At 44.5% G+C, this 27,361-nt stretch overlaps 1 protein-coding gene across 1 annotated transcript; it reads left to right on the top strand.

Annotated features, from left to right (window-relative positions):
* Window positions 1–1,012: 1,012 nt before the first annotated feature.
* On the top strand, window positions 1,013–23,062 carry TBX5 (T-box transcription factor 5; the record flags this gene model as incomplete). The annotated part of the gene is made up of 8 exons (XM_083373578.1): window positions 1,013–1,207; window positions 7,779–7,873; window positions 8,123–8,242; window positions 9,080–9,227; window positions 14,098–14,250; window positions 14,956–15,047; window positions 17,716–17,942; window positions 22,485–23,062. Exons 1-8 carry the CDS (start codon window positions 1,055–1,057, stop codon window positions 23,060–23,062), a joined length of 1,566 nt encoding a protein of 521 aa, XP_083229704.1. The 5' UTR covers window positions 1,013–1,054.
* Window positions 23,063–27,361: the final 4,299 nt, after the last annotated feature.

Genomic DNA, 27,361 nt, shown 5'->3' with positions numbered 1-27,361 from the left:
CTAAATGTGTCTATACAAATGCAGACACTATACTATACAAATAACTGCAGCGGTGCATTGTGTGAAATTGTGTGTCTACCGTCTGTGCACTTATGTGAGCCAGGAAAAATTTAACAGAGACTTATATAATTGTGCAGTTGTAATTTGACATTGTCGTTTGTTAAATATACAGCCTCTAGAAAGGAAAGCCACAATACACACACAACTAGAATAGTACACCCAGGCCCCACATTCACATAGTTAACTAGCCTGGATTGAAAACTGGGAGGTTTTTAATTTAGCCTATTTATAGGAACACTGCCCTGCTTTTAAACATGTTTTGCAAGCTGCCCCATTTGCAAGGTCACCTATCCTGGGAGGCAGGATTTGTGAACTCTGGTTTAACGTGTTGTGGGAACCCAACCTCAGTGGCTATATGGGTGAAAAAAGTGTACATAGTGCTAGTAATCTGTAAATGTAGATTTTTCCATAATGCCCTCATTGATGATATATATCCAGGTTTGGTTAATCTCTGCTCAGGATTGTGTTTCCTACTCCCAGCCAACCCCACAGCCCAGTTCTAACCCTGCGGCTGAATTTACACCCCAGAGTGAAGTTTTCAACCCTAATCTGGATTATTTGAGCGCTCTTTATTCCAGGAACGACACTTAAGATCATTCTCCTAGGATATTTGCATGAAAACCCAGAAGATTGGTGTCGGCACCATCTAGGGTGCTAGGCAGAATATTTTAATATTCTCGCTGGGGTGCCAGTTTGTAATGTCATATTTTTTGAGGGGTGGAGCAGGGGTGGGTGAGTAGGTGGGTAGGTGGGAAAGACGCCTGCTGCCCTTTTCTGGATTTCTGTGTCTCCCCTGCTGGGTGGGGAGGGGGCTGGTTCTCTCCGGACCCCCATTGTTGGCCTGCGTGTTTCAAGGGCTTTTGGGCGAGGCCTGCCCCCCACATTGGCTTCTCAGGGCAGAAAAAGGTGGGGGAGTCCTGTGTGGTTCCCCCCCTCCCAGGACTTTGTCCTCATCATTCCTTTCTGTCGTCCTACAGCGGAGGTAGCCTGGAGGATGGCAGGGCCAGAGGAAGACTTTGGGTTGGCAACCACACCGGGGGATTCACCTCCGAAACAGCTGAGCCCCGAAGAAGACAAGGCGGAGGGGCAGTTGGGGGGCGGCAGTAGCAAGCAGCCGGCCTCGCCTCAGCCAGCCTTCACCCAGCAGGTAAGGGAGGGGCATGGGGAAAAAAAAGATGATTGGCCATGGCAATCATTTAAGGCAATAATAATATCAAATGGATCCAGTCTGATTAGCTCTCCTTTTCTTTCTCTTTCTTTCTTTCTTTTCTTTCTCTTTCTTTCTTTCTTTCTTTTTCTTTCTTTCTTTCTCTTTCTTTCTTTCTTTTCCTCCTTCTGCTTCTCCTCCTCTTTCTCCTTTCCCTCCTCCTCCTCCTTCTCCTTTTCCTTCTCCTGTTCTTCCATCTCTTTTTTCCTTCTCCTCCCCTCTTCCGGTTTCTCTTCCTTTTCTCTCTTTACATCCTTCGCCTTTCCTTCTTTCTCCTTCTTTTCTTTCCTTCTCCATTGGGCTGGTCACAGGAACAATTACAATCTGAAGAGGGTGGGTAATTCTTACTGTTGTTATTGTTGCCTGCCCCACAATCTTAAGAGAATCTTCTGGAACATTTATTAGCATGAATAAGAGCCCTGTTTCCATGTGGGCTTTAGGCAAATTGAATTACAACGAGATTGTTATTGAGATTGTTATTTTGGTCCGGTCAGGCAGCCAGAGGTTGAGACCGGATTTGGTATTTTTCTTCCCAAGGACTTGGTTAGGCAGATGTTGCTGCAGTAATGTTTTCAACACCCTCAGCATCTGCCTATTAATATGGTTCATTGCACAGTCAGCCAGATGTTTAGACTGGATTTGGCTCTTTGGTCCACCCATCGAGGTCTTCCCCGAGGCAGATGTGAATGTTTGATGGCGTTTAAAGGGATCCTGGCAGGATGTCAGCGTAAAGCTACCTTTTGCAATTGACCAACGGTGATTTTCTGTTTTGGGGGGGGGGGTCAATGCCGGTGGTGTTCAAGTGGTACTCCAGATGTTTTGGCATTGCACCCAAGGCACCCATTGCAATTAGGAGCCTGAAGCCCGAGGGGGTCTCGTGGAGGGGGTGGCACTGATGAGGAGGGCTCTCTCTCTCTCCCCCCCCCTGTTTATAATCCAAACGTCTAAACAAAGAAAGCCGGGTTGATCGATCGTGTCGCCGCTCCACACCCGGGGGACGGTCGTGGGGAAAGTTTCTCCTCCGTCTGGGTTAAAAAAAAAAAGGGGGGGGGAAAGAGGTCCCTCTTGGGGGCTCCGACAAGTTTTCTATTTTCCTTCTCCTCCTGAGGAGGGCAGAGGGAGAGGGCGGTGAATTCACCGCCTGGCCGTTTTCTGGACCCGAGAGAATGGCTTCCCCGCCGGGTCTTCGGGCAAACCGAGCGAGGCACCCCCGAATCTCAGGTTTTTTTTGGGGGGGGTGCCTTTTATTCCGAAAGTCCCCGTTTTCTCCGTCTCTCCCGGCCGAAATGAATCCCGGGGGAAGAAAGCAGCGAGAGCCCAATCGTAGTTTGTTTAATGCCCGAAAACGACAGACTGGGATTCCCCCACTTCTCCGCGGATTTAAACCAAAATTAACACCTTATCCTTTCCGGCCTTTGAACAAACCGCGGTTCCAGAATCCCTGCTAAATCGATCCTTCCTTCCTTCCTTCCTTCCCTCCCCGTGCAAAGCGTGTAGCCGAGGTCCCTTTCGCTCGGCGGAAGCCACATTGAACTCGATGGGCTTCGTGTTAGCTAGCCCTGTAGACTCTGGCCGACTGCAGGGTTGTAAAAATACCCCCAATAATAGTCGCAAACGTAGTTCCTCTTTTTGATCGCGGGCTGTTTGAACTAACCCCGTTTTCTGCTTGGATGCCCAGCGCCGAACCTCAAACCCAAGATATTTCTGAAGCGGGGATTAATGACAACAGCGCGAGCAATAATACCACAATGAATACCCGATGATCTGGGTTGGCAAGAGAGAAAGGAGTGGAGAAGTAGGTAGCAGGCAACTGGCAAGTCGGCTGAAGAGGTTGTGAGAATGCTCCCCGAGAGTCAGGGGCCCAGACAAAGTTTGGTTTAGCGCCCAACCAAAACGTGGCCAACCTGGGTTTGTTTGTCTTGGTGCTTGGTAGCGAAGGAGACAAAAGCTCTTCAGCGTCTGGTTATTTCCCTTTGGCTGTGAATGATGGGTTCTGTAATTCAAGGCTCAGGAAAGTACCTGGCAAGGAAGAAGCCGAGACTGTGGCGCACTCAGGCTGTTTAGAGAGATTTAGCAAACAGAGATCCTTCTTTTCAGGTGCGTGTTTGTTCATGGGAATTACTCCTAAAGCCTCTTTTTTTCCCCCTCGCGTGTACTGACTGTAGGATTATCATTTCTCCTTCTTCACTATCTTTCTTACTCCCCCACCCCTTATTGGTATTATTATTTTATCATTATCGACAATCATGATCATCCTGTTGCTTTGCGTGTACACTGAAAACTTCTGCACTGGAGACAAATTCCTTGTGCATCTAATCACACTTAGGCAAATAAACTACAGGTAGTCCTCAACTAACAACAATCCATTTAGTGACCGTTGGAAGTTACAAGGGCTCTGGAAAAAAAATGTGAGCGATGGCTGTTTTTCCCACTTAGGAGCCTTGCAGCCTCCCCCTGCGGATTGCTTGGCCACTGGCTCATATTTATGACCTTTGCAGTGTCCCGGGGTCGTGGGGATCCCCTTTTTGCGACCTTCTGACGTTCCCTTTTGCGACCTTCTGACAAGCGAAGTCCACAGGGGAAGCCGGATTCATTTCACAACTGTGTTTGTTAAGTCACTTCACCAAACTGCAGAGATTCACTTGACAAAGGTGGCCAGAGAAAATGTAAAATGGGTCAAAATTCACTTCACCAATTTCTCACTGAGCGGCATAAGATTGCGGGCTCAATTCGTAGGTCGTAAGTTGAGGGCTACCTGCGTTCAGTTCAATTCCGTCTCTGCTTCTCTTTCTGGGTGGCACCACCACCGTGGTGTCTGAATTCTCATTCTGACACAGGGCGGACAGGCAAAATCGGCTTGCTTGGTTTTAAATTAAGACCGGCTTTTAAAGCAGAAGTTAGATCTTGTCTCTTCTGCTGGTTTTCATTTCTTTGTCTTTCACCTGCTGTGTCTTTCTGTCTGTCCTTGCAGAAGAAAAGCCCCAAATCAACCTTTAAGCAAAAAGAGAAAAGCCTCCACACCCCCCCTCTTCACACTTACATTTCTGGCTTGCACCTACGTAAGGGAGCTGCCTGCAGGATTGTCCTCTGGGAAGGCTGGAGCTGTTTTTATTTTTATTTTGTTGTTTTTTCTTCTCCAACATCTGTTCATTGGTGATTAAGGATGAAGCCTTGTTTTCTAATCTCTCTCCTTGCCTACCAATTATGAGCTGCAAAAGAAAAAGAGAAGGGGGGGAGGGCGGGGAGAGAGAAAGAAAAAAAGAGAGGATTATTAAATCTATGTTTTCCTTCTTAGAAGCTGGTTTATTTTGTCTACCCGGGATGATGGCGAAGGTATATTAAGTGTACATGCTGCCCGATTCCCAGTGGTTCATCATTAAGATGAGGATAAAGAGAAAGGCAAATTGCGGGACCCATCCTTGCCAAAGCGAGATCTACTAATTGAACAACTGCAGCGATTCACTTAGCAAATCGTGGTGAGAAAAGTTGTAAAATGGGGCAAAACTCAACACGTTTCTCACTTAACGGCATAAATCCTGGGCTTAGTTGTAAGTCGAGGACTACCTGTATTTGGGAATAACTCTTATTAATCTCAAAGACCTTGGTTTGTCAGACAAGCCCTGCCTTAAACTGTCCCATTTAAATATTTTCCTGATGGGGGAAGCACGCTTCCTCCTTCTTTCTGAAAATCTCACTCACTTCTAGCACTGATGTTACCTAAATGGGTAATAAAATGTCTGCAAGAAAATCAAGCTCAGAGAGCACCAAGGACCCCACAGTCATCATCGTCCTCCTCCTCCTCCTCCTCCTCCTCCTCCTCCTCCTCCTCCTCCTCCTCCTCCTCCTCTCCCCCTCCCATTCTTGTTGATTTGATACTTGTTGGTTTGGCCAAGTGTACTAGGAGAGAAAGACTCCTATTGAACTCAGAGGAATTGACTTTGGTCTACAGCAACAAGGGAAGCAGTTGGACTATTGATCCTAATGGGCTTTAGCCTTGCCTAGGCATAAGATGCCTGGGAAATAAATTTTAAGTTCATTGCTTTCCCTTTTCCATCTCCCTTCTCTGTTTTTGTCTCTTGCCACTTTCGTACAAGGAGCTAAGTTGCAGTTTAAAAGTATGTGTGTGTGTGGGGGAGGGTTTCATAATGTAGAAACAAGGCTAATAAAATGCATGGGGAAATGTTTTATTTTCTCCTGTTTTGCCTCCTACTGAAAATAAAATTTATTTATTTTTATTTATTTATTATGGGACTTATATGCCGCCCTATCTCCCAGAGGACTCAGGGCGGCTAACAACAATAAAAAACCAGCAGTACAAAAGTTAAGAAAAATTTAAATAACAGCCCCAAATATTAATTACACAGTTAAAATTAAAACTTTTAAAAACCCATCATCAATCCATCAATCCATCCACTACTTTGGATGTCCGCATATCCTTCCATTTACCAGAGTCTCGAATGGACAAATAAAAAGAGTTTTATAGGACTAGGGTGGAAGAAAGGCCATGGTTGCATTTTCCCAACATACTAACTCTGGGTTAACTTTAGGTGTGTAATGGAACTGTTTTTCCACTCTGGCTCAATATGACGAGGCAAAGCACAGCTTAAGATATCCTGCCAAAATCAGTCCTGCCAAGCTCACCCAGGCCATGCTAAGAAGAGGAGGCAAGCTGTGTGAAACCACATTCACACAATAGGCTGTGCTCGCAGCTTTATGGCTCCCTCGAGTTACGACCACAAAATCAGCCATGCCGTGGTAACTTCAAACAGCCCCTAAGCGAACTGTCGGCAAGTCGAGGACTAGCGATATTTATTTTTGGTGCCTTCACTCAGCCTTGACGCCTGGCAGCTAGCTGGGCTAACCCTTGCAAGATTCCGGCGAGATTTCACAAGGGGTTTGCCATTGCCTCCATCCCAGGGTTCAGACTGCAGGGCTGGCTGAAGGTCACCCTGCGGGCTTCGTGGACCGGGGAGAACTAGAACTCACGACCACCCAGCTTGGAACTGTAAATCGCTCAAGTACCGACCGTACCTAGCTTTGGCATCTCTCCAGGCTGGAGCTGAGTGGCGCCTTTGGGGATTCAGCTGGGAACCCAGATATCTAACCGAAGCAACAGGAGGAGTTTAGAATAAAACCCCCGGCGGGGCGATGGGAACGTGGCCAGATCCTGGTTTGCCTGAGCGCAAAAGCAATCCAAAATCTGATCCACGCCTGCCTGGCATTCATTTCACCACGCTGCTGCTACTGCTCCGGATCACAAGCCTGGCTTCTCTGCCTGCAGAATCTCTCCACCACCACCCGGAAAAAAGAAATATTCAGGAGATCTCCATGCCTTCCTATTATAGCTCCTTCTATTTTGATGCTTTGGGTTTATCAGCGCTTGCTGCTGGTATCAGAAAGTTCCAAGCGGCTCTCACACGGACACGGGCAACTCTGAAAACCGAGGGGAGGGGGCGTTGTGCCCCTCCCCTAAAAGCCCTCTCCGTTTGGGGAGATAAAGGCCAAACTTTCTGGGGCTGCCAAGGGATAAAGCCAAAGACAGCGCAAGCTGGAGCTATCCCTGGAAGAAAAGGAAAGGAAAAGGAAAAGGAAAAAAAAAAGACTCTGGTTCCTTCCCTTCCCTCGCCAGACCCATTCACACGTTACGCGGTCTCCCCACCCGGATTAAGCACTGAGGGTGGAACGCCACGAGGACTCCGCCGATCGGGGCTGTCTGAAAGGAACGCCCGTCAGAGACACGCCTTTTCAGCTGACTTTTCAAAGAAAGCGAGTCGGGCGCAAGAACGGGCTTCACGTGTTGGTGGAGGGGGAAAAAAGGGGGGGGGATCTAACGCGCGCGCGTTTGGGAGACCCGCGGAAATCAACGCGCGACGGCCTGCAGCCCGAAGAAAGAAAGTGGTGGTGGGGAAGGAAACAATAGACAGAAGTCATAAAAAGCACGTGTGAACCCCACGTTTGCCTTCCCCCCCCCTTGGGTATATTTCCTTTTTGGGAACAGGGGGCCCTGAGTGAAACACCTCGGATGTCTTTATTGTTGTGAGTTCCTCTGATTTTGTTTGTTTGTTCATTCAATTTCTGCAGCTGCCCAGCTCAGCAAATTTATTTATTTATTTATTTATTTATTTATTTATTTATTTATTTATTTATTTATTTATTTATTTATGAGACTTATATCCCGCCCTATCTCCCGAGGGACTCAGGGCGGCTAACAACAACAAAAATTAAAGGTCTCTGTACAGTAAATTAAAATTTAAAATTGAAATAAATTAAAGATTAGAGTTCAAATTGTAAACATAATTAAAATCCCTGTCAGTCCAGGTAGGTATTATTTTATATATAATATAAATATATATTTATATCAATTATATCATTGGTGTGCGTGTGTGCTTCACATAGAAACCTATTCACGCAGAGAGAGAGAGAGAGAGAGAGAGAGAGAGAGAGAGAGAGAGAGAGAGAGAGAGAGAGAGAGACATATAAATATTTTTCTTTTTGTATTTTTTCTTTCCAGGGAATGGAAGGAATCAAAGTATTTTTACATGAACGAGAACTATGGCTCAAATTTCATGACGTGGGAACCGAAATGATTATAACAAAAGCTGGAAGGTAAGATCCAGGGAGACGAAGGGAAGGGAGGGAAAATCCAGAAAAGTCCATATTTGTCTACTGCAGAAAGAGCCGGGGATTGTATCGCCTTAGTGAAATATGTTATGCGTTCGTTCCTACGGTTTGGGTGTACATATACTCGTCCATCTTACTGTTTAATACTAGGATACGTTCTCTGTTCCAGACATTTGTGTTTTTTTTTAGCTAGAATGACATTTTTTTTCCCCTCTGTCTTTTGTTTGATTTCAGACGAATGTTCCCCAGCTACAAAGTAAAAGTCACTGGACTCAACCCCAAAACGAAGTACATCCTTCTAATGGACATTGTGCCCTCAGATGACCACCGATACAAATTTGCAGATAACAAATGGTATGTAACAACAACAACAACAACAACAATAATAACAAAAAAACTCGCCATTAGTCAATTGCAAAAGGCGGCCTTACTAGGAACCGCTTCCATCCTGCCACGAGATCTGTAATACCATCCAACATCCACATCTGCCTATCCCAGGTCCTTGGGAAGGACTCGATAGGTAGACGAAAAGGCCAAATCCAGTCTGAACATCTGGCTGACTGTGCGATGATCAATAATAATAAAGTTGGAAGGGACCTTGGGGGTCATCTAGTCCAACCCCCTGCTCAGGCAGGAAACCCTATACCATTTCAGACAAATGGCCGTCCAGTCTCTTCTTAAAAACACTGTTGTTAGAGGTGGGATCACAAATCCAATCCAGGTTTGTGTTTTTTTTAAAAAAAATCAGCTGATTTCTAGTTATCCAACCAAAAGAAAACAGAGGACCACTGTTGATTCCAAGATATTTCATTTTGTGCAACCAATCTGAACCAAATATCTTCTAAAAATAGTAACCAAAAGGAAATGATATCAAAGGAGCAGATCTAGTCTATTGGTAGTCCTCAACTTACAACTCTTCATTTAGTGACCGTTCAAAGTTACAGCGGCACGGAACAAAGGGATTTATGACCAATTTTTACACTTATGACCGTTGCCACGTTCCCCACAGACATGTGATCAAGGTCCCTTCCAATTCTGTTATTCAGATAAAACCGGTTTAAGAAGTCTTTTCATCTCCCCATCATCCTTTGCTGCTCTTCTAGCCTCTTCTGATTTTTCCAATAGGTTAAGGGCCAAACAAAGAGAAAATAAGAGAAGTAGAACTCCACCATATTGTGTTGCTTTTGATAGGTCAGTCACTGGGAAGGCTGAACCGTCCATGCCTGGAAGATTGTATGTCCATCCAGACTCACCAGCTACTGGGGCCCACTGGATGAGGCAACTGGTTTCCTTCCAAAAGCTCAAGTTGACCAATAATCATCTTGACCCCTTTGGCCATGTAAGTATGATTTAGCTCTTCCAGACTGACAGTAGAGTTTGATCAGATCCCTCCCCCTCGAAGTTGTAGCTCTAGAGGACATAATTGCTGATGACTATGAGCATCACCTCAGAGGAGAGCAAGGGTCTCCAAACTTGGAAACTTTATGAACCTGTGGACTTCAACTCCCAGAATTCCTCAGCTAACATGGGGAATTCTGGGAGTTAAAGTCCACAGGTCTTAAAGTGGGCAAGTTTGGAGATCCCTGGTGTAGAATATTTGGGGTGTCCTGACGAATAATCCCAATCGGTCTCAGAATATCTTCATGTGGACCTTGAGTCAAGCATGAAAGCCACCATTTGTTATATGGGACCAGGAACCAACTCCAACAAGTAAATTTTCAGGACTATTTGTAAGGTGGCAGCATAGAAAAATGTATTCAAGCCTATACACAAGAATCGGATCAACTGATGTTCAGCAATAAATTGGTGCCGGATAAGGATCAATGGAATTCAGGAGGGGTTAAGATTTGAACCGCTTGTGGCAATGCAAAGACTCCAAGCTAATGGCACATTTAACCCCACCTGCAGCTCGGCCTGCTCTTCTCCTACATATATATCTGTGGGGCTGTTAGGCAGAAGGGGGAACCACATGATCAGAGATGGAGACAAAGGGATCAAAATAGGAGCAGGTTGCTTCTTAATGTCCAGGTTTGCTTCAGATATGAAAACATGCTAGGCCTCCAGATTCATTTCTGGATGCAACATTTAAAAACAATTTGATGCTTGTCAGCATTGACCTATGAAAAAGTCAAATAATGTTAAACTTGTAATAGTGATAACCTAAGGCATAATTGATACTGACAGAACATGTCTTCATCTTTATTTTCAATACTCTAAGTTACCCAATCAAAAGAGTCTCAAGAACTTTAAGACAGATTAAATATCACTGTATTGAAGCAATGTAAAGTATTAAGATGAATACCAATATTGACAAAAGGGAAAAGACAAAAAACCTTGACATTTTGGAAATCACAATTAATATGGCTATAAACTACTTCTTTATCTTTAAAGGTTTCGGTCATATAAATACTAGAGCATTCATCCTGTATAAATTATTATTTTTATAAATAACTCAAGGCAGTGAACATGCCCAGTGCTTCTTCCCCCTCTTATTTACCCCACAGCAACAAAGTGAAGTGGGTTGGGCTGAAAGAGAAGGGCTGGTCCAAATCACCCACCCAACTTTTATGGCTAAGACAGAACTAGAACTCTCAGTCTCCTGGTGATTGGCCCAAAGTCACCCAGCTAGGTTTCTTGCCTAAGATGGGACTAGAATTCATTGTCCCGTAGTGATTGGCCAAAGTCACCCAGCCAGGTATCTTGCCTAAGGTGGGACTAGAACTCTCAGTCTCCTGGTGATTGGCCAAAAGTCACCCAGCCAGGTATCCTGCCTAAGGTGGGACTAGAATTCTCAGTTTCCTGGTGATTGGGTCAGATTCACCCAGCCAGCTTTCCTGCCAAAGGCAACACTAGAACTAGCCCCTCAAGATAGCTTATTACGTCACTCTTAGTCCTTCTCTTTCTTAGACCAGACATACTCAATTCCAACATCCTCTGCTTTAGCTTCCAAACTCACAATCCCACTCCTAAAGTCTTGGAGGATTTGGGTGCCCTTTCCAAAAACAAACAACAACAAAAAGGAATTAAACGCTGCAATCGAAAACATCAAGCCGAATCATCCGCCGAGTTTTGTTGCACCAAGGCCTTGATTAACTTGAGGCTGCGCGTTGACGCTCAGCCAATGGAGTGCTTAACCACGAATCAGGCCGGGCTTAAATTGATGGAAGTGAGCGGTTGAGGGGTGTCGGCAGCGGCAGCCACAATCTGTCAGCAGTTGACTTTAATTGAACGCTCGCCTCTCCAAGTGGCACTCATGGACACGTGGAGTGGGGAAAAAGGGGGGAGAGGAGAAGGAAGGCGGCCAGGCCTTGTAAACCAAATCAGTACAATGTGTTAAAACGATCTGGGAACCGGGAATGGAGTTGAGCCCAACCCAAGTTACAATTTGAATTAATCGTATGGCTGGCTCCGCTCCTACCAATCATAAATCAGAAGAGAAGGAAATCTCCAAAAAAAAAAAGAGCAGGACTTCATTTGAAACATGTCTCACTGGTGGAGTTTTTTTTAATTTAGTTTGTTTGTGTGTGTGTGTGTGTGTGTGTGTTTAAGTCACCAAATCTCTTCCATGTTTTGAGCACTCTCTGTAGCAGGCAAAGCGACTCAAGGGTATTATCTAAGCAAAAAAAAAAAAAGAGCCAGCTCAGAAGAGTGATGGGGCTGGCTGGCTTAATCTTTGTGTGTGGAATGGAATTTGTTTTAGCCCGGAAGTTGATTCCCTTCTCCACACAATAATCCTTACCCTCAGTATTCCAATGACCTGGAATACCACAACCACTTTTAGTCACCCCGGTATAAAACAAGATGGCGAGGCTTTAGAAAGAGGGAAGAGAAGAGCAGCAAGAATGACCAGGGGGTTGGAGGCTAAAATGCATGAAGAACGGTTGCAGGAATTGGGCATGTCTAGGCTAGTGAAAAGAAGGACTAGAGGTGACACGATAGCAGCCTTTCAATATCTAAGGCCATGAAGAAGTAGGTCAATGTATTTTGCAAGGCACCTGAAGGCAGAATGTGAAGCAATGCGCTAGTCAAGATCTAACCTAGAACCAAGGAGAAATCTCCTGACAGAAAGAACAATTAATCAGTGGAACAACTTGCCTTCAGAAATTGTGAGTGATCCGTCACTGGAGTTTTTAAGAAGAGATTGGACAACCATTTGTCTAGGGCTTCCTGCCTGAGCAGAGGGTTGGAAGAGAAGACCTCCAAGGTCCCTTCCAACTCTGGTATCCTGTTACGGTGTTTTGGTCAACTCTTCTAGATTGCGTCTCTCCTTGACTAGTTTCCATTCATTGTTCCTTGCCTTGCCTTCTGGTGCTTTGGAAAATAAGTTGACACCGCCCCGCCGCCCCCCTCTTCTTTGCGGCAGCCCCTCAAGATATTGAAACGCTGCTATCACGTCACCCCTAGTCCTTCTTTTCTTAAAGCCACTCACTTGCCAAAATGAAAAATTGCTGAACCAAGTCTCCGCCCTAGTCAGTGTTTCAGGGATGAGTTGAGTTGTAATTACAGAGAAGATGCTGAGACTTTGGAGAAAGGGCAGAGAAGAGCAACCAAGACGATTAAAAGGCCTGAAGACTAAAACACATGAAGAAGGGTGGCAGGGTTTGGGTTTGGCTAGTCTGGAGAAAAGAAGGACCAAGGCTGACACGATAGCAGTGTCCCAGTATTTGAGGATCTCTTGCTTGAGCAAGGGGTTGGGGTAGAAGACCTCCCAGGTCCCGTCCAGCTCTATTCTGACTCTTCATTCTGAAGTAAGTCAGCGACAAGGCTTTGGGCTCGCTCTGTTAATTCTCTCATCTGTTTGCCTCCTTAATATGAAAATATAGCCACCTTAGAACTTGGATTGGGTTCCTGGCAGGGCTTCGGAAATACTCTGCTGCCTTCTCCTATTTGTGGTGAGGAAAACCAAATCAAGTTGAACTCTTGAAGGAAGCCTGGACTAGTTCCAGCTTTCTTGCCTCTCCAAATGCTGACTTTTCCTCCACCAAGAAGCTTCTCCGGGGACTAAGAAGACCCTCCTCCTGGCTGCCAGATGCAACCGTTGGCACCTGGTGGTTTCTGGTGCAGGTTCCCAGCCAGAGGGGAAAAAAAAACCAACCCACAATATCCTTCAAATGTTACGACTAGATGGAGCAGCCCGGCCCTCCTTGTAGGCGAGTCTTCCTAGCATTGGAAGCAGATTGTGAAAACAGGAGGCCTGTGCTGGACGCCTCCGAGTGTTTTGAGTTTTGCTTTCCTATTGCTTGTTTTCCTTTTGGGCTTGTTCAAAAGAATAACATTCGACCACATCCCGGGAAAGTCGGGATGGAATTGCAGTGGGAAAGAGGCTCGCCGCAATGATATTTATGGCTGTCGAAAGCGGGTCCAAACGGAGGACGTCGCCTAATAGGCAACAGGAGAGGGAATTGTGAAACGTGATGCTAATGAGCAGTGTCACAACATAAGTGGTGTGGGTCCACGTTGAAGCAGATGGGTGAACTGTGTTCTTTCTGGAGTGATTGAGATGTTCAGTAGGAGAAGAATGTCCTCCATAGATACAATAGACTGCATGATACAGAAAGTCCTTTGTCTGTCCTTTCCTCTCCCTTTCCCTCCCTCCTTCTCCCTCCCTCCTCTCCTTCTCCCTTTCTTTCTCCTTCTCTCCTTCCTCTCCCTTCCTTCCTCTTTCTCCTTCTCCCTCTCACCCTTACTCTCCTCTCCCTTCCTTCCTCCTTCTCCCTCTCACCCTCTCCTCTCCCTCCCTTCCTCTTTCTCCTTCTCTCACCCTCTTACTCTCCTCTCCCTTCCTCTTTCTCCTTCTCCCTCTCCCTCTCACCCTTACTCTCCTCTCCCTCTCCCTTCCTCTTTCTCCTTCTCCCTCTCACCCTCTTACTCTCTTCTCCTTCTCTCTCTCTCTTCTCCCTCTCCCTCTGTGTATTGGACTGCACCACCCATGATCTCCACTGACACAACCTTTACATTGCTCAAGATAATAATCCCACCCCAGAACTTTACAAAGCACAGCTTGTGGCTTAGCGTTATGTGAATTGGGGTCCCCGTAGTTTGGAAGATAAATCATAATTTATCGTGATGTATTCTGGGCCTTCATAGGTAGAACTCTGAAACGGATGCATGCACTGGTCTCTTCGGTGGACATCTTTGTGGGAAGAGCACGTTCCCTTCTCTCCACCCCAACTGATGGAGGTTGCCCTACTTTTACCCTTCTTTTGCAGATCATCCTCAACTCCATGCACAAATACCAGCCCAGGCTGCATATTGTCAAAGCGGATGAAAACAATGGGTTTGGCTCCAAAAACACAGCCTTTTGCACCCACGTCTTTCCAGAGACGGCCTTCATCGCAGTGACCTCCTATCAGAATCACAAGGTAAAGTGGCTGATTTTGGGGGAAAAAGCTTTGCCAGCCACGTTACTAAGTTAACAGCTGCGGAGATTGACTTAACAACTGTGGCTAGGAAGGTCCTAAAATGGGGGGGGGGGGGAAAACTCACTTGACAAATGATTTGCTTAGGAAGAAAAATTTGGGGGGCTCCGTTGTGGTCATAGGTCAAGGACTACCTGTATGCTGGACAATTACTATGACATCAAAAAAGATCTTCGCTGTATAATTTGGGATGTGTGGCTTTATCTCAACCTCATCATCTTCAGGAATTATGAGGAGAAAGTATGGGGCGGTTATTTTCATTTGCGTAGCCTTGAGTTTGTAAACGGAAGAAGGCATTTATGTTTTTAAATTTAGAATACAAATGATATGAATTATATCTTGGCGGTTCTTGGAAGAATTAGCAATCTACAACAGAAAAAAATCAATGTTCTACAAATCAGTAGGGAAATATCTCAAATTCCCAGACAGTCTGTTCCTAAAATATGAAGTGCCTTTGTCAAAAGATACCGCCTAGCTGTCTTTTAAAAGATGTTACATGGGAAGCCATGAAAAAAAAGGCAGTGGAAAACATTGGAGCATTAAAATCTGATTTAAGAATATAGAATATAGAATAATAGGCTTGGAAGGGACCTTGCAGGTCTTCTAGTCCACCCCCACCCCCCACTCAAGCATGGTTCTTCATTTCAGATTACCCAACTCAAGATTGAAAACAATCCCTTCGCAAAAGGATTTAGAGGCAGCGACGATATGGAATTGCACCGAATGTCACGAGTACAAAGGTAAGCGGTTATCCGGTGTGGTATTGCTTGAAGATGTGTGGACTTCAAACCCCAGAATTCTCTACCTTTTCTTTGAAAACACTTTCACTTCTCCCCCAAGAAGCTAGAAGAAGTTAGAACCCAAGAAGCTTCTCGGATGAAAAGCGAAATGTGTTCAGGGAAAACACCAAGGAAGTCCAGTTGCCTTTGGGAATAGCCTCTCTGGGCCTCTCCAGATGTTGACTTGACATCTGGGTAGATGGGAAACACTATGGATCCTCAGCAAGGTTGGGAGTCTGATAAGGGCAGGTTTTACATCAAGAAGATGGTCCCGAAAACGGCATGGGTTTTAATGCGAGGGAAGATAATTCAGTACATGTGGTGGTGGTATGATGCGACGCAAACATTTAAAGTGAAATTAAATCCAACATCCTTTCCACGGCCCCATCCTCTCTCTCTTCCGTCCTGGAAACAAAGCAAGACTCATGTCAGAAACAACCTTTGGGCTTCCCTCAACGTTTCTGTTTGTTGGGTGGGGGTGGGGGGTGGGGGGAAATTATGAACAGGTGGTTGATGCCGATTCCAGCTCATCCTTGGCCTTAATGGAACTTGGGAGAAGATGTTGCTTAACAAAAGGCAGCGATCCAGGGTGGGAACGATACGGGGCGTTGCAGGCAGAAAGGACCACATGTTTCCAATTGGTAATAAATGCTCCAGCTCTCCTTGTATATATACATTTTATAGGCTCAGGGCATTTCCCTTTCGGAGAAGGGGACGGCTGGTAAAAGGATAGCGACTGGGGGGAACCCAGCTGGGAACCGCATGACAGACTCTTCCTTGGGCAATTTTTTTTTTGCTTCCTTGGGCAAACGGAGTGCAGATCTGTGGCAAACAGATTCCTGGGGGAAGCACAGCGTTTTCCTACGCAGGTAAGTCCTTGGCTTGTAGCGGTCCATTTCGTGCCGTTCGGAGTTACAGCGGCATGGGGGGGGGGGGAAAAAGGACTGTTTTTCCCATTTGCGTCCGCTGCGGCCTCCCCGTGGCCACGTGAGCAAAAATTCAGAAGCTTGGCGACGTATTTGATGACGGTCGCAGTGACTCAACCGACTCATACTTTTGACGGCGGCAGTGTCCAAGGGGTCAAGTGATCCCCTTCTGTGACCTTCTGACAAGCAAAGTCAACGGGGGAGCCGGATTCCCTGAACAACCGTGTGACTAAGTTGACAACTGCAGTGATTCGCTTCAGACCTGTGGCCGGAAAGCTCATAAAGTGGGGCAAAACTCACTTAAGCCCTCTCTTGCTTAGCAACAGAAACTTTGGGCTCAGCTGCAGTCATAGGTCGAGGACTAGGTGGACCTGCATGTCCAACTCTTTGTCCCTCTTCTTTTGCACAACGCTCTGCTCTCTTGGTTACACAGGCAGTCCCCGGTTTATAACCCTTGGTTTAGTGACGGTTTGAGGTTATAGGTAGTCCTCAACGTACGACCACAATGGAGCCCAAAATTTGCATTGCTAAGGAAGATGGTTGTTTAAGTAGGTTTTGCCCCCATTTGACGAGCTTTCTTGCCACAGTTGATAGAGATAGAGATAATGATGATGATAGACAGAGACAAAGATAGCGATATAGATAATAAATAGATATAGATATATACAGTAGAGATAATGATAGAGAGATAGAGAGATATATAGTGATAAAGATAATGATAGAGACAAAGATATATATAGATAATAAACAGATAGAGAGATATATACAGTAGAGAGATAATGAGACAGATATAGAGATATAGAGATAGACAGATAGATAGATAGATAGATAGATAGATAGATAGATAGATAGATGGATGGATGGATGGATGGATGGATGGATGGATAGATAGATAGATAGATAGATAGATAGATAGATAGATAGATAGATAGATAGATAGATGATAGATGGATAGATAGATAGATAGATAGATAGATAGATAGATAGATAGATAGACAGATAGATATTTTGGATAGATGATAGATGGATAGATGGATGGATAGATAATAGTGATCTATGATAGATAGATAGATAGATAGATAGATAGATAGATAGATAGCCTTTATTGTCATTTTTTATTGTGGCCACAATGGCACACATTAATAATAAAATTTAGTTGCTTGCTAAGCGTACACATACATTGCACGCATTATGTTAAGTGAATCATTGCAGTTGTTAAGTTAGTAACACGTTTGTTATGTTAATTCGGCTTCCCTGTTTGACTTTGTTTGTCAGAAGGTCGCAAAAGGGGATCGCATGACACCGGAACACTGTGACTGTCATAAACATGAGCCGGTTGCCAAGCGTCTGAATTTTGATCACGTGACTGCGGGGATGCTGCAACGGTTGTAAGTGTGAGAAACGGTCGTAAGTCTCTTTTTCCCCAGTGCCGTTATAACTTTGAGCAGTCACAAAACGAACAGTCGTAAGTGGAGGACTACCTGCCCTCTTTACTCAATCCTCTTATTATTGCAAATTGCCAGTCTTGTGGTATGCAGGGCGTGCTGGTTAAGACATTGGTATGCTGACCCTGAAATGAACCATCCCCCAACTCTTGGTCCGCAAAACCCTACTTTGGTACCAGCTTGAAATGGAAAACTGCTTAAAGGGCAAACTTGACATGACCACTGATTGCGCCCCCATTTTTTTGCCTTTGATTTCAGCAAGGAGTATCCGGTTGTGCCAAGAAGCACAATCCGGCAAAAAGTGTCTTCTAACCACAGCCCCTTCAGTGGTGAAGGCAGGTCTCTCTCGGCTTCTTCTAACCTTGGACCCCAGTTTCCGTGTGAGAACGGCGTCTCTAGCACTTCCCAGGACTTACTGCCCCCTGCAAATCCATATCCTGTATCTCAGGATCCCGGGCAAGTTTACCACTGCACCAAGAGACAAGGTGAGTAGTGTTTAGCTCAAACATTTTCCTGGAGGATTCGGTGGGTTCATCTCAGCGGGTATGGTGGCCTAGTGGTGAAGACCCTCGCCTTCCACTTGAAAGGTTGAGAGTTCGATCCTAGGGAGTGGCCAAGGTTTCGCTCTCAGGGTGCAAAGAGAAAATATCTGCTGTGAACTCCGCATAGGTGTCAGGAAGGGCATCTGACCAGCAAATGCTCAGCTCACCCCAGCCCAAATCAAGGGATTACAGGGTTGTAAAAAGAACAAGAATGAGGTGCCTCCTCTTGCAGCTAGAAAATGTGGTGAATTGGGAATCAACGCTATGTTGATTTACCCGCCTACCTAATTCAGCCTAAGGCAGTAGCCACAGCAGCTCATATTTGTGTAAATTTGTTTGGCTTGCTAACAAAGAATCGGTCTCCCTTTATTCTTTGTTAGCAAGCCAAAATTTTTTTACATATATATATATATATATATATATATATATATATATATATATATATATATATATATATATATATACATACACATACACATACACACACATATACACACACACATACATACACACACACACACATATACAGTGTGTGTGTGTGTGAATGCCAACCCACACACCCTTGTTCTTGAAATGACGTTCAAAAACATTTGACTTCTAGATTATCTTTCAAAACTGAAAACTTCCCCAAGATGTCAATGAGGATTCTCAGTCATCCAGATTTAAAAAGTGAAGCATGGATCTCTTTAAAAAGTGGGATTTGATAGTTTACTAAACGTTCATTTTTGCTGCATGCTTCCATTCCAAATTGGCTCAGCCACTCGGCTAACTCTCTGAAAAGCCTGGCTAATCTCTCGGAATAGCTATAAATTTCAACCTCTCCAAAATAACCTGCCATTAGCTATTTAAGTATTGGAAATAATCCCAAGCCCTTTCTTAAGGCCTCCCAACCTGATAAGTTATCTGCAACCCAGGCACCAGTTATCTTCCTGGATGTAGATTCAACTTCTGTAGAACTATGGGGGTCACCTCTGTGTATTTTATCTATGCTGTAATATGGGCTGAAATATCTTGGAAAGGCAGTCAAGATGACTTTGCTAGATGGGAAACAGAACCGGAGCGGGCGAGAAAAGACCATGAAGAAATGTAGAAGGACTCAAATCGGAGACGCCCTGAAGCTTCAGCTGTGGGGTGGAAGGGTGGAAAAAGCTCGGATTGGTTCCCTCTCTCTATTCCAGCCAAAACATCTTAGGAGATGGTTTGGATAGCATGAAAGTCCATCACAAAATAACAGAGTTGGAAGGGACGTTGGAGGTCTTCTATTCCAACCCCTTGCTCAAGCAGGGGACCTTGTACCATTTCAGAGAAAAGGTTGTCCAACCCCTTCTTAAAAACCTTCCGTAATGGAGCACCCACAGCTTCTGAAGGCAAGCAGTTGTTCTCAGGAAATGCCTCCTTAGTTCTAGATGGCTTGATTAGTTTCCATCCGTTGCTTCTTGTCCTGCCTTCAGCTGCTTTGGAGGGTAGACTGACCCCTTCTTCTCTGTGGAAGCCCCTCAAATATTTGGAAGACTGCTACCACGTTGCCCCTAGTCCTTCTTCTCCTTAGACTAGATCTACCCAATTCTTCTACAAGGTAGGCTAGGGACGAGAGGACTCTTGGAGAAATGACAAAACCAGATTTAGGGTTAACCCTAAAGCTCCCTCATCCTATCGTTTGAAAGTGAGCTGCTTCCCTCCCACAAAGAAGCAACTACAGAAAGTAAGGGAGGGGGCAGCCGCAGTGGTCTCTTGATTGGAGCCATCCTGTCAACATGAAAACCATCCATCATTTGTCTCCAGCCATGGAAGAGTGATAAAGACGAACAAAAAAAACAACAACAACAACCCTGCTTTCTTTCCAGTTTTGGGATCCCTACTTGGTGGGTGGCTTCCTGTCTTCTCCCCTCGCTCACTATCTCATTTCCTTGCATTGTAATACGCAAGAGGGCTATCTTGCCCATGGTGCACTCCCCCCCCTTAGCTGCATAGATCATGCCCCATCCTAGGAGACAACAACAGAGGGCCGTGTCTCCTTGCTATCTCCCCAGTGGCTCAGGTCTGATAGGCAGCAAATGTCTCATTTGTCAAAGCTGTTGAGTCCTTTCTGTCTTGCATGATTCTTTGGGCTGTTTATTATTATTATTATTATTATTATTATTATTATTATTATTATTATTATTATTATTACTATTACTACTACTACTACTATTATTTATTATTATTACTACTACTACTATTACTACTACTACTATTATTACTACTACTATTACTATTATTACTACTATTATTACTGCTGCTATTACTACTACTACTATTATTACTATTATTTATTATTTATTTATTTTACTAATTAGATTTCTATACCGCCCTATTCCCGAAGGACTCAGGGCGGTTTACAGGGCAAAGTGAAAAACAGTTAAAACAGTACAAAAGTTAGAATACAGTTAAAATTAAAATAGAATTCAATAACGTTAGCCCAAATTTAAAATTTAATTTAAAATTTAAAAATTTAAAACCCCTCAGTCCAGGCCAGCTAAATCAAACCAACAGGTTTTTAGGTCCCGGCGAAACGAACGAAGGTTGGGGGCAGTCCGGAGTTCCACAGGCAGGTCGTTCCACAGGGCAGGCGCGCCCACAGAGAACGCCCTCCCCCTGGGGATCACCCGCCGGCACTCACTGACCGGAGGCACCCTAAGGAGGCCCTCCCTGTGGGAGTGCACCTGCTGCCGGCTTCAACTCCCCTCCGCCCTGTGCGTTCCCACAGAGAGGGCCTCCTCAGGGTGCCTCCGGTCAGGGAATGCCGACTGGCGGCCCCCAGGGGGAGAGCCTTCTCTGTGGGTGCCCCGGCTTTGTGGAACCAACTGCCGGTGGAGCTCCGGACGGCATCGGACCTCCGAACTTTCCGTCGTGGCCTGAAGACCCATTTGTTTGAATTGGCTGGTCTGGACTGATGGGGGAGCTGGGTTTTAAATTGTTATTTTAGATTGCATTATTGTTTTTTAATTTGGGCACTGATTTAATCTTTGTTTTAACTTTTGTATAGTACTGTATTTTTATTTGTTTGCCCTGTGAACCGCCCTGAGTCCCCAGGGAGAAGGGCGGTATATAAATTAAATAAAACATAAAACATAAAACATAAACATAAACAATGGGAGATTGATGCTGGCAGCAGGTGGTCCCTCAGATATCCTGGACCGATGGCATTTAGGGCTTTATAGGTCATCACCAGCACCTTGAATCTCACTTGGAGGGCAACCGGAAGCCAATGCAGCTCACGGAGGAGAGGTGTTATTATTACTACTAACTACTACTACTACTATATTATTATTATTATTATTATTATTATTATTATTATTATTATTATTATTATTATTATTATTATTATTATCATCATCATCATCATCATCCAGAATGGCACCTTTACAGGGCACGGCTCAGTCTTAGGGTGTTCAGATTTTAAATCAAAACTATTTCTGGACAGGGAGAAGGAGGAGAGAAAGAGGAGGCAGGGAGGAGAGAAGGAGCAGGAAGAGGAGAAAGTTATGGAGAAGAAAAAAGAGGAGGAAGAGAAGGAGGAGAAAAAGGAGAAGGTGGAGAGGAGGGAAGGGGAAAAAGAAAGGGAAGGAGAAGGGGGAAAAAGAAAGGGAAGGAAGAGAGAAAATTGATCTGTTTTGAGTCCAGTTCAGGAGTGGACAGCTTTTCTGCTCATATTTGGCTTGGAAGGGGAGGGAACACGCACAGAGCATGTATGTTTCCTTGCAACCCTGTCAAATGGTCACATGGATAGAGGACTGGCCCAAAGTCCTCCAGACAGTTCTTGTGGCTGAGGAAGCCTCCTTGCTCCTAGTTCAGCACCTTCTCCACTGGACCGATCTGCCTCTTGAGCTGAGACAAGAGGGATTGGACCAGGCAACATCTATGGTTGAGGAGGAACTAGAACCTGGTCCAGCACCTTCTCCACTCTGACCCCAGAGAGGGATTGACCCAAAGTCATCTACTGAGCTTCGGTGGCTGAGTTGGGACAGGAACCTGGGTCTCCCTCCTCCTTTTGCATCTCCACCACTACACCGCACTAGTAGCTGGTCTCAGAAGGAGGGCTCGCCAGAAGAGCCACCTGTGAGATTCCATGTCTGAAGAGGGATTAGAACCTCTACACAAGAACACAATGGTTTTCCATTTGCTTCCAATTAAAGGGAGTTGACAGGAGTCATCTCGATGGAGCATGAAACCCTATTCCTTTTCTCTGACATTGAAAAGTCCTCCTTTTCCTTCACTCCTCTCTGCCTGGTCGTTCTCTCTTTCTTCTGCTTCTCATTCCCTCTCTTCCTCCTCCTCCTCCTCCTCCTTTTTTCTCCTTCCTAGGTCCTCTTCCTCTCTTCCTTGTTCTTCTAAATCCCTCCTGGCTGCCACTACTCCTTCTCTCCTTGCTGCCTCTTTTTCTCTCTCTTCCTTCTGGCTGTGAAACGCAGTGCAAAATGGGCTTCCCAATTTGTGTCTCCTCAGATGACGAATGTCCCACCGCTGATCTCCCTTACAAGAAACCCTACATGGAAACATCTCCAGCAGAAGAAGACTCCTTCTACCATCGCTCCAACTATCCCCAGCAGCAAGGACTGAACAGCGCCTACAGGACTGAGTCGGCTCAACGCCAAGCCTGCATGTACGCCAGCGCAGCTCCGGCCCCGGAAGCGGTGCCCAGCTTGGAAGACCTCAGCTGCAACACATGGTCAACCATGTCCTCTTACAGCAGCTGCACTGTAACGCCCATGCAACCCATCGACAGGTTGCCTTACCAACATTTTTCAGCTCACTTCACCTCGGGCTCTCTGATGCCCCGCCTTGCCACAGTGGCTGGTCATCCCTCGCCCCAACTCGGGGACACCCATGCCATGTTCCAGCATCAGACCTCCGTTCCTCACCAGCCCCTCGTCCGGCAGCAAGCCAGCATCCAGTCTCCTCCTGGAAGCTTACAGCCACCCGAGTTCCTCTATGCCCACGGGATGCCCAGGACACTTTCTCCACACCAGTACCATTCTGTTCACGGGGTGGGCATGACTGCAGAATGGAGTGAGAACAGCTAACAAGGGAAGGGGTGAGCCGTGACTGGACTGAATGTTCACAGATAAGCACTCTAGAGATGGACCAGGCTCTCTTCTCTGGTGAGACCATGGGGTGGTATCACCTCTGCTTCGGTGTCTCCAAGCCACCGACCATCACAGCACATCTTTGCCCCCTTCCTGTGATCTCCTCACTCAGCGCCCCCCCCCCTGGGTTTTGCATTGGTACCAACCTGTCCCCTTTGATGGTTTTGTTTGATTTTGCTTCCGAGTGAGACACCAAGAGCTTCATGGCTCTTCTTGATCTCCTTTCGGTGGGGTGAGGTGGGAAAGAATATGCGGAACTTTCCCCTTCTCTTGATTCCTCCCCTTTTTGGTGTTGATATTGACAATGTTCTCTAATAAATGATAATATATAGCTTTCTCCACATTCATTTCTCTCTCTCTTTCTCCATATCCTTTTCGGCCTCTCAGTTGGACGTCTCTCTCTCTCTCTCTCTCTCTCTTTTTTTACAGGAATTTTAAAAGCTGCAGCTGAAATGAGTTGTGAGATACAACTTTTCAGCTGTTTCTCTTTATTTTCATTACAGGCCCTTTTAGTTTAAATCTGTGATTCTCAAAGCTGGCAACGTGAAGATGGCGGGATTTCAACTCTCAGAATTCCTCAGCCAGGAAAGTAATGCCGGCTAGGGAATTCTGGGAGCTGAATTCAGTCCACCTATCTTAACGTTGCCAACTTTGAGGAACGCTTGTTTAAAAGGTTAATTAAAGGTTAATAAGAGATTCTTAGTCTGATTTTTTTCCCTACATTCCCCTCTCTTTTTATTTGATGGTCAGTGCTGGAAAATATCAGAACAAAATCTTCCTTAAATACACAAGCAATTTATTTTTTTCTAACCCTAACCTCACAGGATTGTTGTTGTGGGTAAAATAGGAGGAGAAGGACGTTGTGTTGGATATGTTCGCTGCCTTGAGTAGTTTGTAAAAAATAATAAAGGTGGGATATAAATACAAAAATAAATAAATATTGGGGACTCACATTCCATAATCTTCCCAAAGCTTCCTTTGGCTTTGCCAAAAGAAGCTCCTTCACTAGACATGTTGAATTTGTAGATGTCAAGAGTATTTAAAATGATTTCAACCTTCCAGTAGATGGCTGAGGGGAATCTTTCTTTCCTCCTGGTTTATTTCTGGAACTGGCATAGCTAAAGTTCACAGTCAAACTACGATTCAAGAGCTAAGAGCTATTTTGAAGGGGGAGCTATTTTAATCCTATCAGATTTCTTTGGACACTCTTCTACCAGGCTGTTAATTCCTCTTTGAAGTATGGACTTCCAATTCACCACTTTATGTTTTTTCTAACTGCAGTAGAAAACATCAAACTTCTCTCTCAAATTAAAACTTATTTGCAGTAACAGAGTTGGAAGGAACCTTGGAGGTCATCTAGTTCAACCCTCTGCTCACGCAGGAGATCTATACTATTTCTGGCGAATGGCTGTCCCATTCTCTTCTTAAAAGCTTCTAGCGATGGCGGCTTTTAAGAAGAATGAGAATTCTTAAGAATTAGAATTAAACTCCAATTAGAAGGAGAACTTCATTTTTAAAAGATCATCTAGAGCAGCGTTTCTGAATTGATCTGGAGGATATGTTTTGATCATTTCAAGGTTGTGCGTGCCAACACACAGAGACAGATGCAGATATATACACAAATGTGCATAAAATACATACTTATCCAAATGAAGTACATACTCAGATTTGTGTACTTGTGTAAAGGTGTATGTCTAAGAGAAGCAATCTACAACTAAGGAGAAATTTTCTAACAGGACAATTAACCAGTGGAACAACCTGCCTCCAGATATTGTGGATGCTCCATCATGGTGGGCGGGTTTTAAGAAGAGACTGGGTAGCCATTTGTCTCAAATGGCATAGGGTCTCCTGCTTGAGAAGGGGGTTGGACTAGAAGACCTCCAAGGTCCTTAGCAATTCGGTTCTGGTTTTTGTCTTTATATGAACACGCATCAAGCATGATCTTTTTTTAAAAAAAAAAAAAAAGCTTCACATCTTTCAATATTCATTGATTTTAGTAGGAGACATAGAAAGATTTCCTAGGCTGAATTGGACAAGCCTGTCCGTAAACATCAAGGGATGACTCTCAATTCACCACTTGATTTTTTTTAAACTGCAATAGAAAACATCACTTTAATTCTATTTCTTTCTAATGTCTGGATGAATTTCTCCTGGCTCCGTTCAACTCTTCTTCTTTATATTAAGATATGTCTTGGCTTGACTGTAATGACTGTAATGGGAGCCCGCCCATCGAGAGTTGTAATTTTGTGAAGATCATCAAACAGGTCCATGACATAGAAGTGATCTGATTTCCTGACTCTTTTTGTGGCGCTTGTTAAGTGAACAGAGCTTAGAAAGCTAGGGCACTCTTTACGAAAAACTGGAGGTAAGTGGCAGTTTTCAGCAAAACCATCCTAAAATTTGATCACGGGACCGTGGGATGCTGCCAACAACCATAAATGCTTAGTCACCTAACTGTGTGTGTGGGGGGGGGGCAACCATTGGAACTTCAAAACTAGCTTATGTAGCCCCCAGGTAGGTCCGTCATAAATTAGTCACTAAGCGATCAGTCTTAAGTTGAAAACAATCTGCCGTTTTCTCCATCAATTATTTTCCCCTTCATAATTTTAATCACACCATTGATCTCAGCCAGGCTGGCTGAAATGGGATGCTACATTCAATCACATCATGTAATTTAGCATGAATAATTATCTTCATGTGAGCAGCTACGTTCATTTTTTGAGGATGACCTCATGAGCAAACCAGGGCAAGCGAAGGCAAACAGCTGAGTGTTCTGTAAGCATTAATTTCTTCTGAAGAATTTTTCCAATACTGGTGGATTTATTTCCTTGTCAGCTATCGTGACTTTTGGCAATCTCTCTTGTCTTTTTTTTTAAAATTAAGCGTCTTCAAAGCAACGGGCTATTTCAGTCCAATTAGCGTTTCATTTTCTTGAGGTGATTGGAGAATTAACCTACATGCACACGCCCAAAAAGCAAGTTAGAAAAACAAATCTAAACCGGCAAATTTATTGAAAATCGGATCCGTAAATAATTGTTCTGTTATTTTTGTCTTCCTTTGTAAAAAAAAAAAAAAGACACATTGCCACAAAACCCAAATCGGGCTGAAGAACATTATCTGCACGTGCTAGATGTGGTGGAATGTAAGCATTTTACATATCCAGCCCACTCCAGCGTGGACTGCACAAAAATTCCAGCTCAATTAAAAGCACAAAGTTCTGCACTTTATCAATGCAGGTAAGTCCTTGATTTACAACACTTCATTTAGTGACTGCTCAAAGTTACAACAGCACTGAAAAAAAATGACTTATGGCCGTTTTTCAGTTACAACCTTTGCAGCATCCCTGTGGTCACGTAATCAAAATTCAGACACTTGGCAACTGACTCACATTTATGACGGTCGCAGTGTCCCAGGCTCAGCTGATCCCTTTTGCGACCCTCTGATAAGCCAGATTCACTTAACAACTGGGTTACTAACATCAACTGCTGCAATTCACCACAACTGTGGCAAGAAAGGTCGCGAAATGGGGCAAAACCCACTGAACATATGTGCCACTTAACAGCAGAAGCGTTGGGCTCAGGGGCTGTCGTAAGTTGAGACCTGCCTGTATTTTACCTATCCAACCCACTCCAGGTTAGACTGCACAAACAGGCCGGCTAGATGGAAAGCACAAAATTTCTACACTTTTCCAATGCAGCTATTTTTCTTTTTCTTTTTAAAGAAAATGGGTTAATTGCAAATGCCCTTCAGCCAATGGAGATATCTTTAATGGGTGAGTGGAATTATTGCACTCGACCATAAATTTGGCTTCGTTCCAGCTTCCCTCATTTAATTTTTAAAAAGCAATTGATTCAATGAATTGATTCTTGACCGAATAGGAGCACTTCAATTAATCAATCCTCTTGCTTATAAAATAAAAAATAAAAAATGCAGAAAGCGTAACAGAAGCATTCAAGCAATGAAGAGAGAATGTCTCTTACCAAAAGACAAAGCTTGGGTAGATTCGAAAGAACACCCCCTTCCATCCAAAAATACCCCAAATTAATATATAATAAAATAGAGAGAGGAGGGATCTGGAGACTAGGGTATGAAAAATTGGTGCGCCAACTGTTCTTCTTCTTCATAAAATTAAGTCTAGGGAAATTCGTTGAAAAGAAATGAAATACAGGTAGTCGACTTACAATCGTTTAGTGACCATTCAAAGTTACAACGGCATTGAAAAAAGTGACTCTTGCA

This window comes from Vipera ursinii (genome assembly GCF_947247035.1).
Source record: "Vipera ursinii genome assembly, chromosome: 14".
In the NCBI taxonomy this organism is placed as follows: domain Eukaryota; kingdom Metazoa; phylum Chordata; class Lepidosauria; order Squamata; family Viperidae; genus Vipera; species Vipera ursinii.
This window is presented reverse-complemented; position numbering and strand designations above follow the sequence as displayed.